The sequence below is a fragment of the Ramularia collo-cygni genome, assembly GCF_900074925.1.
Source record: "Ramularia collo-cygni strain URUG2 genome assembly, contig: RCC_scaffold18, whole genome shotgun sequence".
In the NCBI taxonomy this organism is placed as follows: Eukaryota; Fungi; Ascomycota; class Dothideomycetes; order Mycosphaerellales; family Mycosphaerellaceae; genus Ramularia; species Ramularia collo-cygni.
Window position 1 is genome coordinate 427,005 of NW_019716272.1, and position 12,960 is coordinate 439,964.

General features: G+C 47.1%; 1 protein-coding gene; it reads right to left on the reverse strand.

Moving 5' to 3' along the window:
• Window positions 1-1,596: 1,596 nt before the first annotated feature.
• Window positions 1,597-8,824, reverse strand: RCC_09599 (uncharacterized protein; the record flags this gene model as incomplete). XM_023774840.1 has 9 exons in its annotated part: window positions 1,597-2,166; window positions 2,231-2,404; window positions 2,465-6,963; window positions 7,016-7,079; window positions 7,132-7,261; window positions 7,528-7,686; window positions 7,765-7,787; window positions 7,851-8,121; window positions 8,172-8,824. The coding sequence occupies 9 exons, from the start codon at window positions 8,822-8,824 to the stop codon at window positions 1,597-1,599; spliced, it is 6,543 nt and encodes a 2,180-aa protein (XP_023630608.1).
• Window positions 8,825-12,960: the final 4,136 nt, after the last annotated feature.

The following is a 12,960-nucleotide window of genomic DNA, read 5'->3' on the forward strand; positions in this document are numbered from 1 at the left end:
AGCGAGTACTAGACAAGTAGTCGAGATGAGAAGGATAGCACTTCCAACAGGATTAAATTGTCGGAATCGGATCCACCAGGACATATTCTTGAACTCGACCGTACTGCGACCAATATCATTCGGCAAGTAAAACCAAACGAACAAGAAAACCACCGTTCCAATCGGGAGATTGATATAAAAGCACCTAGAATTTTTTTCTGTCAGCCATATCTTTAATACCAAGGATGAATGAGAAGTAAGATAGCCTACCATCTCCAAGAAACCCTCGTAGTAAGAGCCCCCCCAATAACCGGTCCAACAACAGCCCCAACACCCATAAAACCCCCAACAACCCCCATCCAAACCGCCCTCTTCCTCAACGGTGTACATTTCCCCAAAACAACAAAAACCCCAGCAATAACTCCCGCCCCCGAAAATCCAAGAATCCCCCTCCCCAAAATGAAAAATTTAGAACTAGGTGCTGCTCCACAGATTCCACTCCCTATAAGAAAAACCCCTACGCAAAATTGAAATGTCCATTTTGTATCTAACAGAGTGTAGGCTCGACCAAAGGGAAGTTGGAAAGCTGTGGCTGTTAGGTAGAATGCGGAGCCGTATAAGGAGATGTCGGCGAGGCTGGCGAAGTCGTTTGTGATTTGAGGGATTGCGGTTGCGATGATTGTGCCGTCTAGGGCGAAGAGGAGGGATACTAGGGTTATGGATGTTAGGATTAAGGCTAGGGGGAGTCCTGTTGGGTAGGAGGCGGTTGAGTTTTTGGTTTTTGCGCGTTCTTCTTGTGAGGGATGATGATGTGGTTCGGTTGAGATTGTTGTTTTTGTTGGGGAGTTTGGGAGAGGTGGTAGAGCTGTCCAGGTTTTTGATCTAGGGGATGCGGTTCCTGATGAGTGGTTTGCTGGGAATTGGGAATGCTGTTCTTGGGAAGAGGTTTGTTCTGTATGTTCGGAATGCCCCATGACTGAGAGAGTACTATGCGCTTGCTAGCTTCTAAGCTTCAGCGGAGTTCTGGGAGTAGGTTATACTTGCACTAGATGGAATGCTCATTTTGCTTGAGTCGTGCTGTTGGAGATTGTTTCAAGCAAGAGCTAAATTGGTGCGGGTAAATACTACAGGGATCGCAACATGGGACAGGACCGTGTGGGATCCGGCGCAGAACGAGTTTGCTGGCTATGGAGCGTTGGGCAAGGATAATTCAATATATTGCTCGGTCTTTTCAGCTTGATATCTACTGTTGACTCCTGAAGCTGGCCCAATACCCTGGCAGTACATATTGCTCAGGAGCTAGGTAGATATGGTTTGGTCATGAGGTACTCCTGTGACACTCGCCACAAGCGTTTCCTGTCGCACGATGACCCCCAGTCTTGACAGGGAGAGCCCAGGAACGTGCTGAGTTCCATCTTCGCGACTATTCTTGGTGACGGCACAGTTACATTGATGTTCATGATCCTGATACGGTTTCCAATCACACTACAGCTTTTGATTCTGTCGACGAGACTCTATGGCACGATGGTAGGGGTGAAAGAAAGTGAGAACTTCAAGACAAACGGGAGAGAAGCATCGAATTGTAAACATTCATCATCGTCATCTAAATGCGCTTCTCTACTCCGAAGCGACAGCATGACAAGCCAAAGCTCGGAGATTAGGCATGGTCAAGACTTGATTGAGCGCCAGCTCACAACCAGTCTCACGTCTGATCCAGTTCCGGAGCTCGACGGAGACAAGGGAGTCGAGTCCCAGATCCTCCAAAGGTAAATCGGGCTCGACCTCTTCAAGCTCCATCATGGTCAGCTTACTCACACGCTCACTCAAAGCGAGCAAGAAAGTGTCGGCGTCGTATTGTCGACCACGCCCTGCTACTCCGCCTGCCCCCTTCTCCCCCTGGCGTAGCGCGGTGTACATGTCATATCTCGCCCAGGCTGGGGGTGATGCCCTGTTGCGCTCGCGGATGAACATGGTGGCTCGGTTTGTGGGAGTACCAGAACTGAGGATCGCATCCCCGATCAATTGGCACACTTGAGGCATGTTCAACCACGCACCGAACTGTTCCCGAAGCACACCCTTAAGCCCATGGTCTACCGCGTAGCCTGCGTCTTCGATGACGGGCAGTTGGATAGAGACTGCAGGACGCCCCATCCCGCGTCGATGGGCGGAGAAGGCCTCGAGAAAGGTCTAGAAAGGAGATATGTATTAGCAGACGTCCACAACACACTAGGCAAGCCAGGAAGAAACTTACAGTGGTTCCTCCGTATATCGCTTGTCCTTCGTTACCCATGATGCCTGCTATAGAGGCAAGGCAGACGAAGAACTCCAAGTCTGGCAGCAACTCGTGAAGATGCCACGCGGCCTGGATCTTGGGCTCCGTCGTCTTCTGCCAGTCTTCGAAGGTCGTGTTCGGCAGAAGTGCATCCTGGATTATATTGTGTTAGTGTTTGCGAAGCAGAATTTTGTGGAAGAAGGTATTACTCACCCGGAGATACAAGGCGCCATGGACGACACCACAGACCGGAGGCATGCCCTTGGCACGAATTTCATCCAACGCACGAAGCAGGCTGCTGCGGGTTCCAACGTCGCAAGCAATGGCACAAATTTGCGGATGCTGTTCGATGAGTTCAGCAACCTCTGGCCTTGCATCGCCACTTCGACCAAGTAGGGCGACATGCTGTGCGCCGTTCTCAATCATCCACGGGGCAATTGAGCGTCCGAGACCGCCAGTACCGCCAGTGATGATGTAGGTAGCGTCTGCTCGGAACATAGGCTTCAGGCCTTGTTCATCCTGTTGTTTTGCAGATGAGATTTCAGGGACCTCCTCTGCGAGGACCATATCGTCCTGGTCCAGTGTGACGACCATTTTGCCGATATTATCGCCCAGTTGTAGCTTCCGGAATCCGACTTGGAGATCCGAAATGGGCATGGCGGTGATGGACTTGATGGGACCGATTTTACCCTCCTCGAACATGCTGACAATTTCGGACATGCCTGACTGCTGACTGTCCGGATCTCTCAAGAACAGGAGCTTCAAATCAACCGCACTGAAGCTGACATTCCGCTCAAAGGGTCGTAGCCCAATCGATGAGTTGGCCAAGATATCCTTCTTCCCAATCTCCACAAATCTTCCGCAGTCAGCAATAATCTGCCATGTTTGCTCCAACAGCTGTCCACTAAGGGAGTTGACGATGACATCAACCCCCTTGCCGCTCGTTGCACAAAGAATTCCGTCGCGGAAGGCGCCTGTACGACTGTTAAAAATGTGGTCTTTGGCGATGCCTAGAGATGTGTGGAGAAATTCTCTCTTGGCCGGTGTGCCTGCAGTTGCAAAGATTTCAGCACCGATAGACTGTGCAACTGCCACACAGCTTTGACCGACGGCACCTGTGGCGGCATGAATCAAAACCGTCTCCCCACGCTTGAGGCGGGCGATGTTTTGTAAACACCATATGGCTGTCCCGTAAGGAACGGCGAGTGTGGCGCCCTGCACAAAGTCGATGTTGGTCGGCAGTTTATGCGCACGCCGCCAATCCATGCGCACAAAAGTGCTGTACGCACCCTCTAGACAGGAATAAAATACCCTGTCGCCTGTTTGGAAAGCAGTCACCTTGTTCCCCACCTTGGTCACAATACCAGCTCCTTCTAGTCCTGGTGGGGCCCATGGTAGTGTTCCGAGTGTTATCATGAGATCTCGGAAGTTGATGCCTGCGGCCTGGACTTTGATAACAATCTCCTCATCGCCGAGTGGCGTTGCTAAAAGGTCAATTGTCTCAAAACATATGTTTTCGAGGCTTCCAACCGGCTCGACCGTCATCCGCAAAGTACGCTCTTCCCGGGAGGATGTAGACAGAGGTTGGAGCGTCCTGCTGATCGGCTCTTCCGGTGTCTGACGACTGTCTGTACCGAACATGCTCGCGGCATCGGGAGTTGCTCGCAGACGAGGCACGAGGACATCTCCGTTAGACAGCACGAACTCCTGATCTCGAAGCGCTAGAGGATCGCTGATGAGGCGCTGAGAGAGTTCCGCAACAAGCGAAGAGCCCTGTGAGGTGAGAGGCACTTCCTCGGCAAATAGTAAAGGCTGGCTGGGCTGTTCCAGACGACATGATCGGAGGAATCCTTTCATAGTGTATGCATCCGGAGTACTTCCCTCGGCAACCACCCACAAAACCCCAGCACTCTGTAAGACCAGTGACTGGATTGTTTTGTAGGCCTCGGGGTCAAGGCTGCTGGTAACACTCTGGGTGAGGTTATCAATGAATACGTAGCAAGACTCCTGATCCACGGAGCTGGAATCCAGATCCGAATAAGTCTGAAGTCTGGCGACGTTACCAGGCGTGCAACTTATCTGGTCGACCAGCATCTGTGCAAATCGACGTTCACTCGAGTCTTCCTCTCCAAAACCGCCACAGACGCAGATTGAGACACTGTCTCTACTGGGTCGGCGCAGATCGAGCTGGGGACAGGGTACCATCTCCCAATCATATGATTCTGCTTGTTCAAGAGACTGCGATGCCCTTCCAGCTCCAATGGAACGGAAAGTCAGCTCCTCAACGTCAGCAATCGCAACTGGACCAGTCGCTGATGGCGCGAAAACAGTGGCGTGGAGCACATAAGTACCCGACTTGACATCCGCCTTTACTCGCTGAGTGACGACCGTCAGCTTGGCAGGGCCGTGGAGCTTGGCAGGCCCGTGGAGCATTGGAATGGAGTCCAAAATCCTGAAACGTCGGGTGTAGGTCGGGATGAGAGTTGGTCTTGGGGCTTCCGTGCCCATTACAGCTACTCGMGTGGCAGTATGCACGAAATTGTCCATTTTGGCCATGTTAAGGCGGACACTCCCATCATCCGATGATGAAAAGAGATCTTGAACGTCTATTTCATGCACCGCTGCATTACTTTCGGGCAGCTCCCAAAGCCCAGTGGTGCATGCAAAGGTGGGCCCATAGTCGAGGCCGATAGCTGCCGCCGTCTTGTATTCGCGTACCATGTCCAGACTCTCGGATAGCTCGTGGCGGAGAAGCGATGCGGCGACACCAGCTGCAGCACTCTGTACTTCGAGCAAAGCATCGGCCGCTATAATGCCATGGCAATGTGATGTCCATGATCTGACTTTCGACCATGTCCATATCTCAAAGTTCCACATGTTTGCTGTTACCGTGCCATCTCCGCTCCGGAGAGGAATGAGTTTCGTCACAATCTCAACAAGCTCTTCTTCTTCAATCGTCAAGCTCCGTATAGCCCGAAATTCGGAGATGGTGAAACCAACTGCAGCTCCATGACTGAGAGTGCGCCCAGCCGCCATGGCTAGCTCAAGATATCCGGTCATGGGGAACACGACCTCGCCAGAGACAACATGGTCTCGGAGTCCAGGCATCTCGTCCAATGTGAAGACCTGGCGGAAAGAGCAATCGGCTCCTTCGTTGTATGGACTTCGCCAGCCCAAAAGTGCATGATAGGGGCTAGCAGGCGCCTTCCGAGCGTGAGCGATACGAGACTCTTCAATGTACCGGACAGAGTGATCCCAATCATATGAWGGTAGATCTGTAAGCACTCGACATCCTTCGGTCCGGTCCACAGATGTGACACTCACCCCTACACCACAGGCAAGAGAGCGAGCAGCACACAACAACAGCGCATCTTCTGCAGGCGCGCCTCGCGTGAGTGTTGGCAAATACTTCACTTGAACACCCTCTTCATCATTCCGCAAGGAAGCCAATGTTTGGTTCAATGGTCCTTTGAGAGCCGAGTGTGGGCCAATTTCCATGACCACGTCAGGAGTAACATTAGAACGTGAAAAGATCGCCTCCACCGCGTCGACGAAGCGGACCGGTTCAACAAGGTTACGAACCCAGTAGGATGGATCAATCGCATGCCTGCTTTCTAGGCGTCCGGACACAGTAGACACAAAGGCGATGTCCCTAGTGGATAGGACGTGGTGACCGGATTGGTAGCACGATTGAAGATCCTCCAAGTACGATGCAGATGCCGATTCCATGTGCTTGGAGTGATAAGCAACATCCACATTCAGACGTCGTGCGAACAGGCCTTCCGAAACTGCAATCTTTTCCAGTTCGGACATTGCAGATGCGTCTCCCGACAAGGTCACGCTGGCGTCGCTATTGATGGCGGCAATGGTAGCGTAGCCGCTCTGACATGGCAACCACTCTCGAACATGTCTAGCAGATGCGCCGACTGCCAGCATGGCTCCGGCGATGCTGTCGTCTTGCCGAACACGGGAGGCGGCTTCGCCGCGGTAGAACGCCACCGCCATAGCTGTTTCGAAGGGAACATAATTGGCAGCATAAGTTGCCGCAATCTCTCCACTCGAGTGTCCAAATACTAGTGAAGGAGTGACATTCCAAGACCTCAGAAGCTCCACTAGTGCAATTTGGACTGCTGTGCACGCAGGTTGGCTGATGACAGCCTCTCCTAAGCGGGAGTGCTCAGGGGATTTGCTGAGTTCCTCTCGCAAAGACCAGGGACAGCCGAGAGACGTGACGAGATATTCATCAGCTCTCCTGATAAAGGCAGAAAAGACATCCTGGCGGTCGAGTCCTTGTGCCATCTGGGCGTATTGAGCTCCCTGGCCGGTAAACATGAAGGCAATCTGTAACTTGGGATTGGCGCGGTGAATCTTCGAGGCAGAATTGACATGCTCACGCAGTCGGTCACGTAGTTGAACCAAGCAGTTGGCGGGTACACCGATTCGATATGGAAAATTCGTCCGACGCCGGCCTAAAGTGTACGCTAGGTGACGAGCCTTGCCAGGTGTGTCCTCTACGTCCTCCAGATATTCAGCAAACGCAGCCAGGTAGGAGCGCAGACTCGACTCGGATCGTGCAGAGAAGACGAAAAGATGATTTTGATGCTCCTGGAGTTCATTGTCGGATGTTGTCAGTGCAGATGATGGAGACGTCGTGCTGTCCTCGTCACCTTCAAACGCTTCTAGCAAGGCAACGGCCATGCTGCCTCCGTAACCTGAACTTCGTTAGTAGGTCCGCTGCAAACATTTGAACTGGTGGAGACTGACCGTAGTTGGACACGCATATCCGTCTTGGTGCCCCGGTCGGCCATGGCATGGACTCCTTCAACACCTAAACAGGTCGATAAGTATAGAACTTTTGACTTAGAATAGGCACCACATACTCGTAGCTTGTCCCCGCGGCCAATAGCAGGGTTCAATTGTTGGAACCCACACGTAGGCAATACTCTTCGTTGTTCCAGCATCATGGTGGCCTTGATGATTGAGAGTAGACCGCTTGCAGTTTCCGTATGTCTGAATCGCAAGTCAGCAATTGCTCCACAAGTGTCCCCAAGTGTCGATGAAAAGGAAGATTGTCGGCTCTGCTTGTGGCGATACGACGACAACGCTCGCTGAGAGGGGGCTATAAGCCCAAACAGAAGCAGCCTGGCGGAGAGCCGAACGTCATGTCGAATAGACTTCTTATTCGAGATGTTGTTGTTGCAGGGAGCATGTGATTTTCAGTGCTGCAGTGAAGATGGGGCAGTAATCTTCAATTTCTCCGGGCCGTGCTCGCATACTGACCCAATGTTGGATTTGATCGAGCCCAAATAAATCGGGTCTGTGGAAGATCGCTTCGCCCCGAGGGCCGAGATGATGGCGTTGGCTTCGATTGGATCTCTGAGGTAGTATACTGATTAGAAATGTGCATCCACGGAGTCATAACATTCACTAACCCGCTAGAGGTGAATTTAAAGTCAGCTCAGATCTTGGACATTGCAGAGAATTGGGTCTCTCAGATACTGGGATTTACTTACGCCATGGTTCCTGTCCCGTGTCCCTGCGAGTGGTTGTGGGGTTAGCAAGTCAGGCATGTTGGTAGAATTTGAGGCTGTCTGCTTACTTCGACGACATGGGTGTCTGCCGTGTCCCACCCTATCCTATCATGTACACGCCGCAGCAGCACTTCCTGTGCCATGCCGGAAGGGAGTGTGATACCGTCAGTTCGACCTGCATGGCCGCACTCGGTATTCCTAATTACGGCTCGTATGGGGTCGCCGTCACGTACAGCATGCCGCAGAGGTTTAAGGTAAAGACAAGATGCACCTTCACCGCGACCATAGCCGCAAGCTTGAGCGTCATAGGAGAAACACTTGCCCGGGGTCGAAAGAGCTCTGAATATGATTAGTGAAGAATGCATGAGGACGAATTCGAGTAATCTTACCCCATGGTATCAAAGATGGAGAAGAGGGCTTCGGAGGTCGCCAACGAAACGCCAGACACCAGAGCTGCATCGCAATCGCCGGTCCATATGCTCTGTGTGGCGACATGCAAGGCTGAAGAGCTGCCGGCGCACGCAGCATCGATTGACATCGACGGGCCAGCCAGGTCGAAGAAGTGAGACAACCGGTTTGCAAACATGCACCCCGAGGCAGAGGGGCAGGTGTATTTCGAAGTCGTCGGGCCATCCATGATGGATTCGTTGACGGATGACATCCAGGTGTTGGCGGCAAACACGCCGATGTTGGCCCCCGCGACCAGATCCAGAGGAATGCCCGCATTCTCCAGCGCCTCAAAGGCCGTCTCCAGCGCCAGGCGCACTTGCGGATCGAGGCGTCGGGCTTCTTCAGCCTTGATGTTGAAGAAGGCGGGATCGAAAGTGTAGACATCTCCGGGGATGAAGTAGCCTCCCTGCGATGCGATGCAGCCGGGTTTACTGGCTTCAGGATGGGCGTAGGCATCATGATCGAACCGGTTTGCGGGAATCTGGGACCAGGCGGATCTGGCTTGTTCGAGCAAGGCCCACAGGTCCTTTCGGCCAACTTCCGGGACTCTGTAGGCGTAGCCAACAATGGCAATGGCCTCTCGTTCCGCCATGGTGGAATGGGAAATGGAGCGAATGGGCGCCAACAGGAATGGATGGACAGTCAGTATATTTCAAAGGCACGTTAGCGGACAGCGTCGTAAAGGCGTGCGCGAGGGGGACCGGAGGACGAATCGGGCTGGGACTTGTCGGATGAACTGGCCCCCTCTCTGTGTCCTTTGTCCGACGTCGTGCCACCTGGTGGATTAAGTAGCAGGCACTGATTTTGAAAACAAGTCGCATCTATCGCCACAGCCTTACGCCGTGAATACAAGGGATCTCCATTCGAGAGTTTSTTGCCCTCTGTCAATCGATCCCAGGGACAACCATGATGGCATGACCTCGTGKGCACTAGATTCAACGGATCATGCGCGGTGATAGACATCGGCATTACTCAATCCCCTCGGCACCGGTGTTTACATCAACCAGCAGGCTGTCCGATCCGGCTCGCGGCTATCTATCGGTCTCATGTTCAGGGCGGTCGGGGGATGATGTTTCGAGTGCTCGATGACAGTCCAGCCAGCGGTCTTCTTCATCCCGTGCAGCGTGAAAATGCCCGCCATGCCTGCTTCTCGACGCGGAGTCAGAGACAGAGAACGACTTCTTAATTCCCGAACATACCTTGTCTATGCCTGCCCGTTGTTATAAAGCTGTTACTGAATTAAGGTGAAGTACGCAGATAACACTAATTAGCATATAGGTGAAAACTCTGCATCTAAGATGCGGCTATATCGTCTAATCCTTAGTTATCTATAGATTACGTGCTAGAATTATAACATTCCCCCTTCTAGTAATATTATATATATCTATATAAAGGATTAGAAGCTATCGTCGGCTTTAGTAGTTAGATACTGCTATATATACTTAATATATACGTTATGCATAATTATATATATATTTTAGGTCCTTATAACTTAATATATATACCTAAGTTCTTTCTAACGCTTCTATAAGAGGCCTCCTTCTTTTAAACTTAACTATTATCTATACTATAATATCCTTTATATTAATCCGCCTTATATTATATCTAAATACTTAATTAATTATCTATTAAAATACTTAATTAAGCATCTATTAAGATATTTATTATTAGAATTTAACAGGCTGGGGAATAACTGTGCCTTTGCTAAGAAACTACTTGTATTTAGTCTTTTAAGAAGGCTCTTCCTTCTCTAAATTACACTCGCTTATCCCGACTGTCCTAGATGCTTCTCTCTCTCTTCGTCCCTAGATTTCACTTTTTAATAGGTTATAAGCCCGGGTTTTGCGCCTACTTTTACCTTTAAAATAAATCTAAAGAGAAGTTTTGCATTCTAGTAAAGGAATCTACTCCTTAAATTTATTTAGAAGAGAAGGGAGGGGAAGAGGAACCCTATATAACTAAGATACCTCTAAGTTTAGCCTCTAAATAATACCCCTAATAGTTTAGAAAGAGAATATAAATCTAAGGTACTTAACCTCTCTATATTAGATTAGATATTAAGTTTAGTATACCTTATCTAGCTATAAATCTAATAATTAGTCCTAGTCTTTCTACCCTATCTTCTAAGATAGGAAGAGGAACTCTCTCCTATAGTAAAGAGAAAAAGAGTAATAGAAAGACCTCTAAAAATTTCTTCTAGAACCCTATAGACAATTTAATAAGCTTAGTACTACTTATGCAGAATTTTTACTTTAGGTTAAAGGACACCTCTATACTTTAATAAGATACTAATATAAAATGCTACTACTTAATCCTTAGGAGCTATACGTCTTTAGAATAGAATTTAGATTAGCTTTTACCTCTTAGTAAGCCACCTTTAAGCTAGAAAATTCTACTCTAAAGTCTATTCCTAAAACTACGACAAAATCTACCCTTAAGTTAAAATCTAGTCCTAAGTTAAAATCCACCCTTAAGTTAAGGTTACCTAAACTACCTCTAATCCTACCTTCTAAAGCTACTTTTAAGCTAGATCTAGAAAGAGCAAGTTTAGAGGAAGATTAGATATAGTCTAAAGATGTATTAGATTAGTTAAGAAAAGATCTTTTTAAGAGAATTTAGGATATTATAATAGAACTCTAGCTTAAGGATTCTAGAACTAGGGGAGACTAAYACTTAGATTCTAAGAATCCTCTATCTAATCTAGAATCTAGAACTAAGTTAGATTTAGAACTAGATAATTTAGAGTCTAGTACTAGGTTAGATCTAGAACTAGAGGATTTAGGATCTAAGGAATATTCTAACTTTTTAGATCTAGAGTTAGTTAGGTTAGTTTTAGAAGATTTCTAAAAATAGGGGAGCTAGATTAGGTCTAGGGAAATAGGGGAGGATTCTAAGGGAATAGGGGAGCACTAATATGCCTTTTAGTAGTTTTTTCCTTCCTTTTTAAATTTTGGAATTCTTAGATAGAGACATAGCTATAGGGGAGTATTAGAATTTAACAGGCTAGGGAATAACTGTGCCTTTGCTAAGAAACCACTTATATTTAGTCTTTTAAGAAGGCTCTTCCTTCTCTAAATTACACTCGCTTACCCCGACTGTCCTAGATGCTTCTCTCTCTCTTCGTCCCTAGATTTTACTTTTTAACATTTATTATATTTATAGTAATTAACCGTAGAGGTAGTTATATAGCTACTAGTATAGGTAGTAGTAGTAGTAGTAGTAGTAGTAGTCTACTAAAGAAGAATCCTAGCCGCACTAGTTACTAGGCTACTAGTACTTCCTAGAGAGAGAAGCTACTAGAGAAGGTTTAGAACATTCTAAAAGATCTTACTACCCGTAAGTATACTCTAGATATAAAGGGCAGGGTTATTATTCCCCTATCGCATTTTAACCGTTACTTTATTAAGAGCCTTAATAGAGCCTATAAGGAGGGCCGTAGTAATAGTCTTAGCTTAGTAGCTATTTTTAAGGATATCTTAAAGAATCCTCTAGCTACCTAGTAGATAGACAAGCTTACTAGTAGAAAGCCTAAGTTTAAGGTTATTACTTAGCCTCGTTTAGCTACTTCTAGTACCCTTAGCTCCGGATCTAAGGAGCCTATAGTTAATATTAGTAGTAGTAATAATTACTACCTAACTATTACTACTTCTTTAATTCGTAGTACTTAGATTAATAATATTATATATAACTCCTATACTAGCCGTAGTAATACTATCTTTAATAGCTACATTACTATTAAGAGCCTATTTAAGGGAGCTTACCTAGAGTATACTATTAATAATTATTACGAGTACTACAACTTTAGCACTTATAAGCCTACTTTAAGAAATACTCGTAACCGCACTAAGTTTAATGCTCGTGTTACTTAGAATCTAGATAAGGCTAAGATATCTAAGGCTCCCGATAATCCTCTAGCTATTACCTACCGTAACCGTCCTCTTCTACTAATATATAATAGTAATAGCAGACCTCTCTTTTAGATATTACCCTTCTAGTCGCCTACTACTCTTAGAAGCCCTACTAGAAATATATACCCTTATAATAATTGCTACCTAATTAACTTCTTAAGATCTCTTCCTACTCTAGGCGCTAGTAGTCGTTATAAAATAGCTATAGTTAACTTTAACTACCTATTAGCTTCTAACCGAGAGTAGTAGAGAGCCTATATAAGGGCTATACTATAGAATGTCCTAGAGAACTTTACCTAGATATAGGATACTAGTATAGCATTTAACCCTAGTAAGATTCGTACCCGTCGGGATAAGAATGCTCCTAATAATAATAATAACACTAAGATAACCTAAGAGTAATTAGGATTAAGAGCTATAAGCTCTAGGAGGTAATAGGAAGCCTAAGAGTAGCTAGTTAGTAAATTTCTAGTAGTCTTTCTGCATGTTTAGATAGCTAATATAGTTTCTAATAGTATTTTTGCTTCGATAAATAAAATAGGGTAGTAATAACTATAGTTATTATAAAGGAAAAGTTTTGTAGGTCTACTAGGGACTATATAATTATATTAGGGGACTTTAGCTTTATTAGTATATTAGCTAGCTGCTTAGAAGTGTTTATATATTCTACTTTAATGTTTCTAAGATTATATTATTCCCTATAATAGTAATTTCTTACTAAAATATATCGTAACCTTCTAGAGTTTAAGTAATTCTTAACTAGGCTAATAGCTAACTAGTTATTAACTCTAATAAGGATAGTCTTAACTTTCTGCTAGGT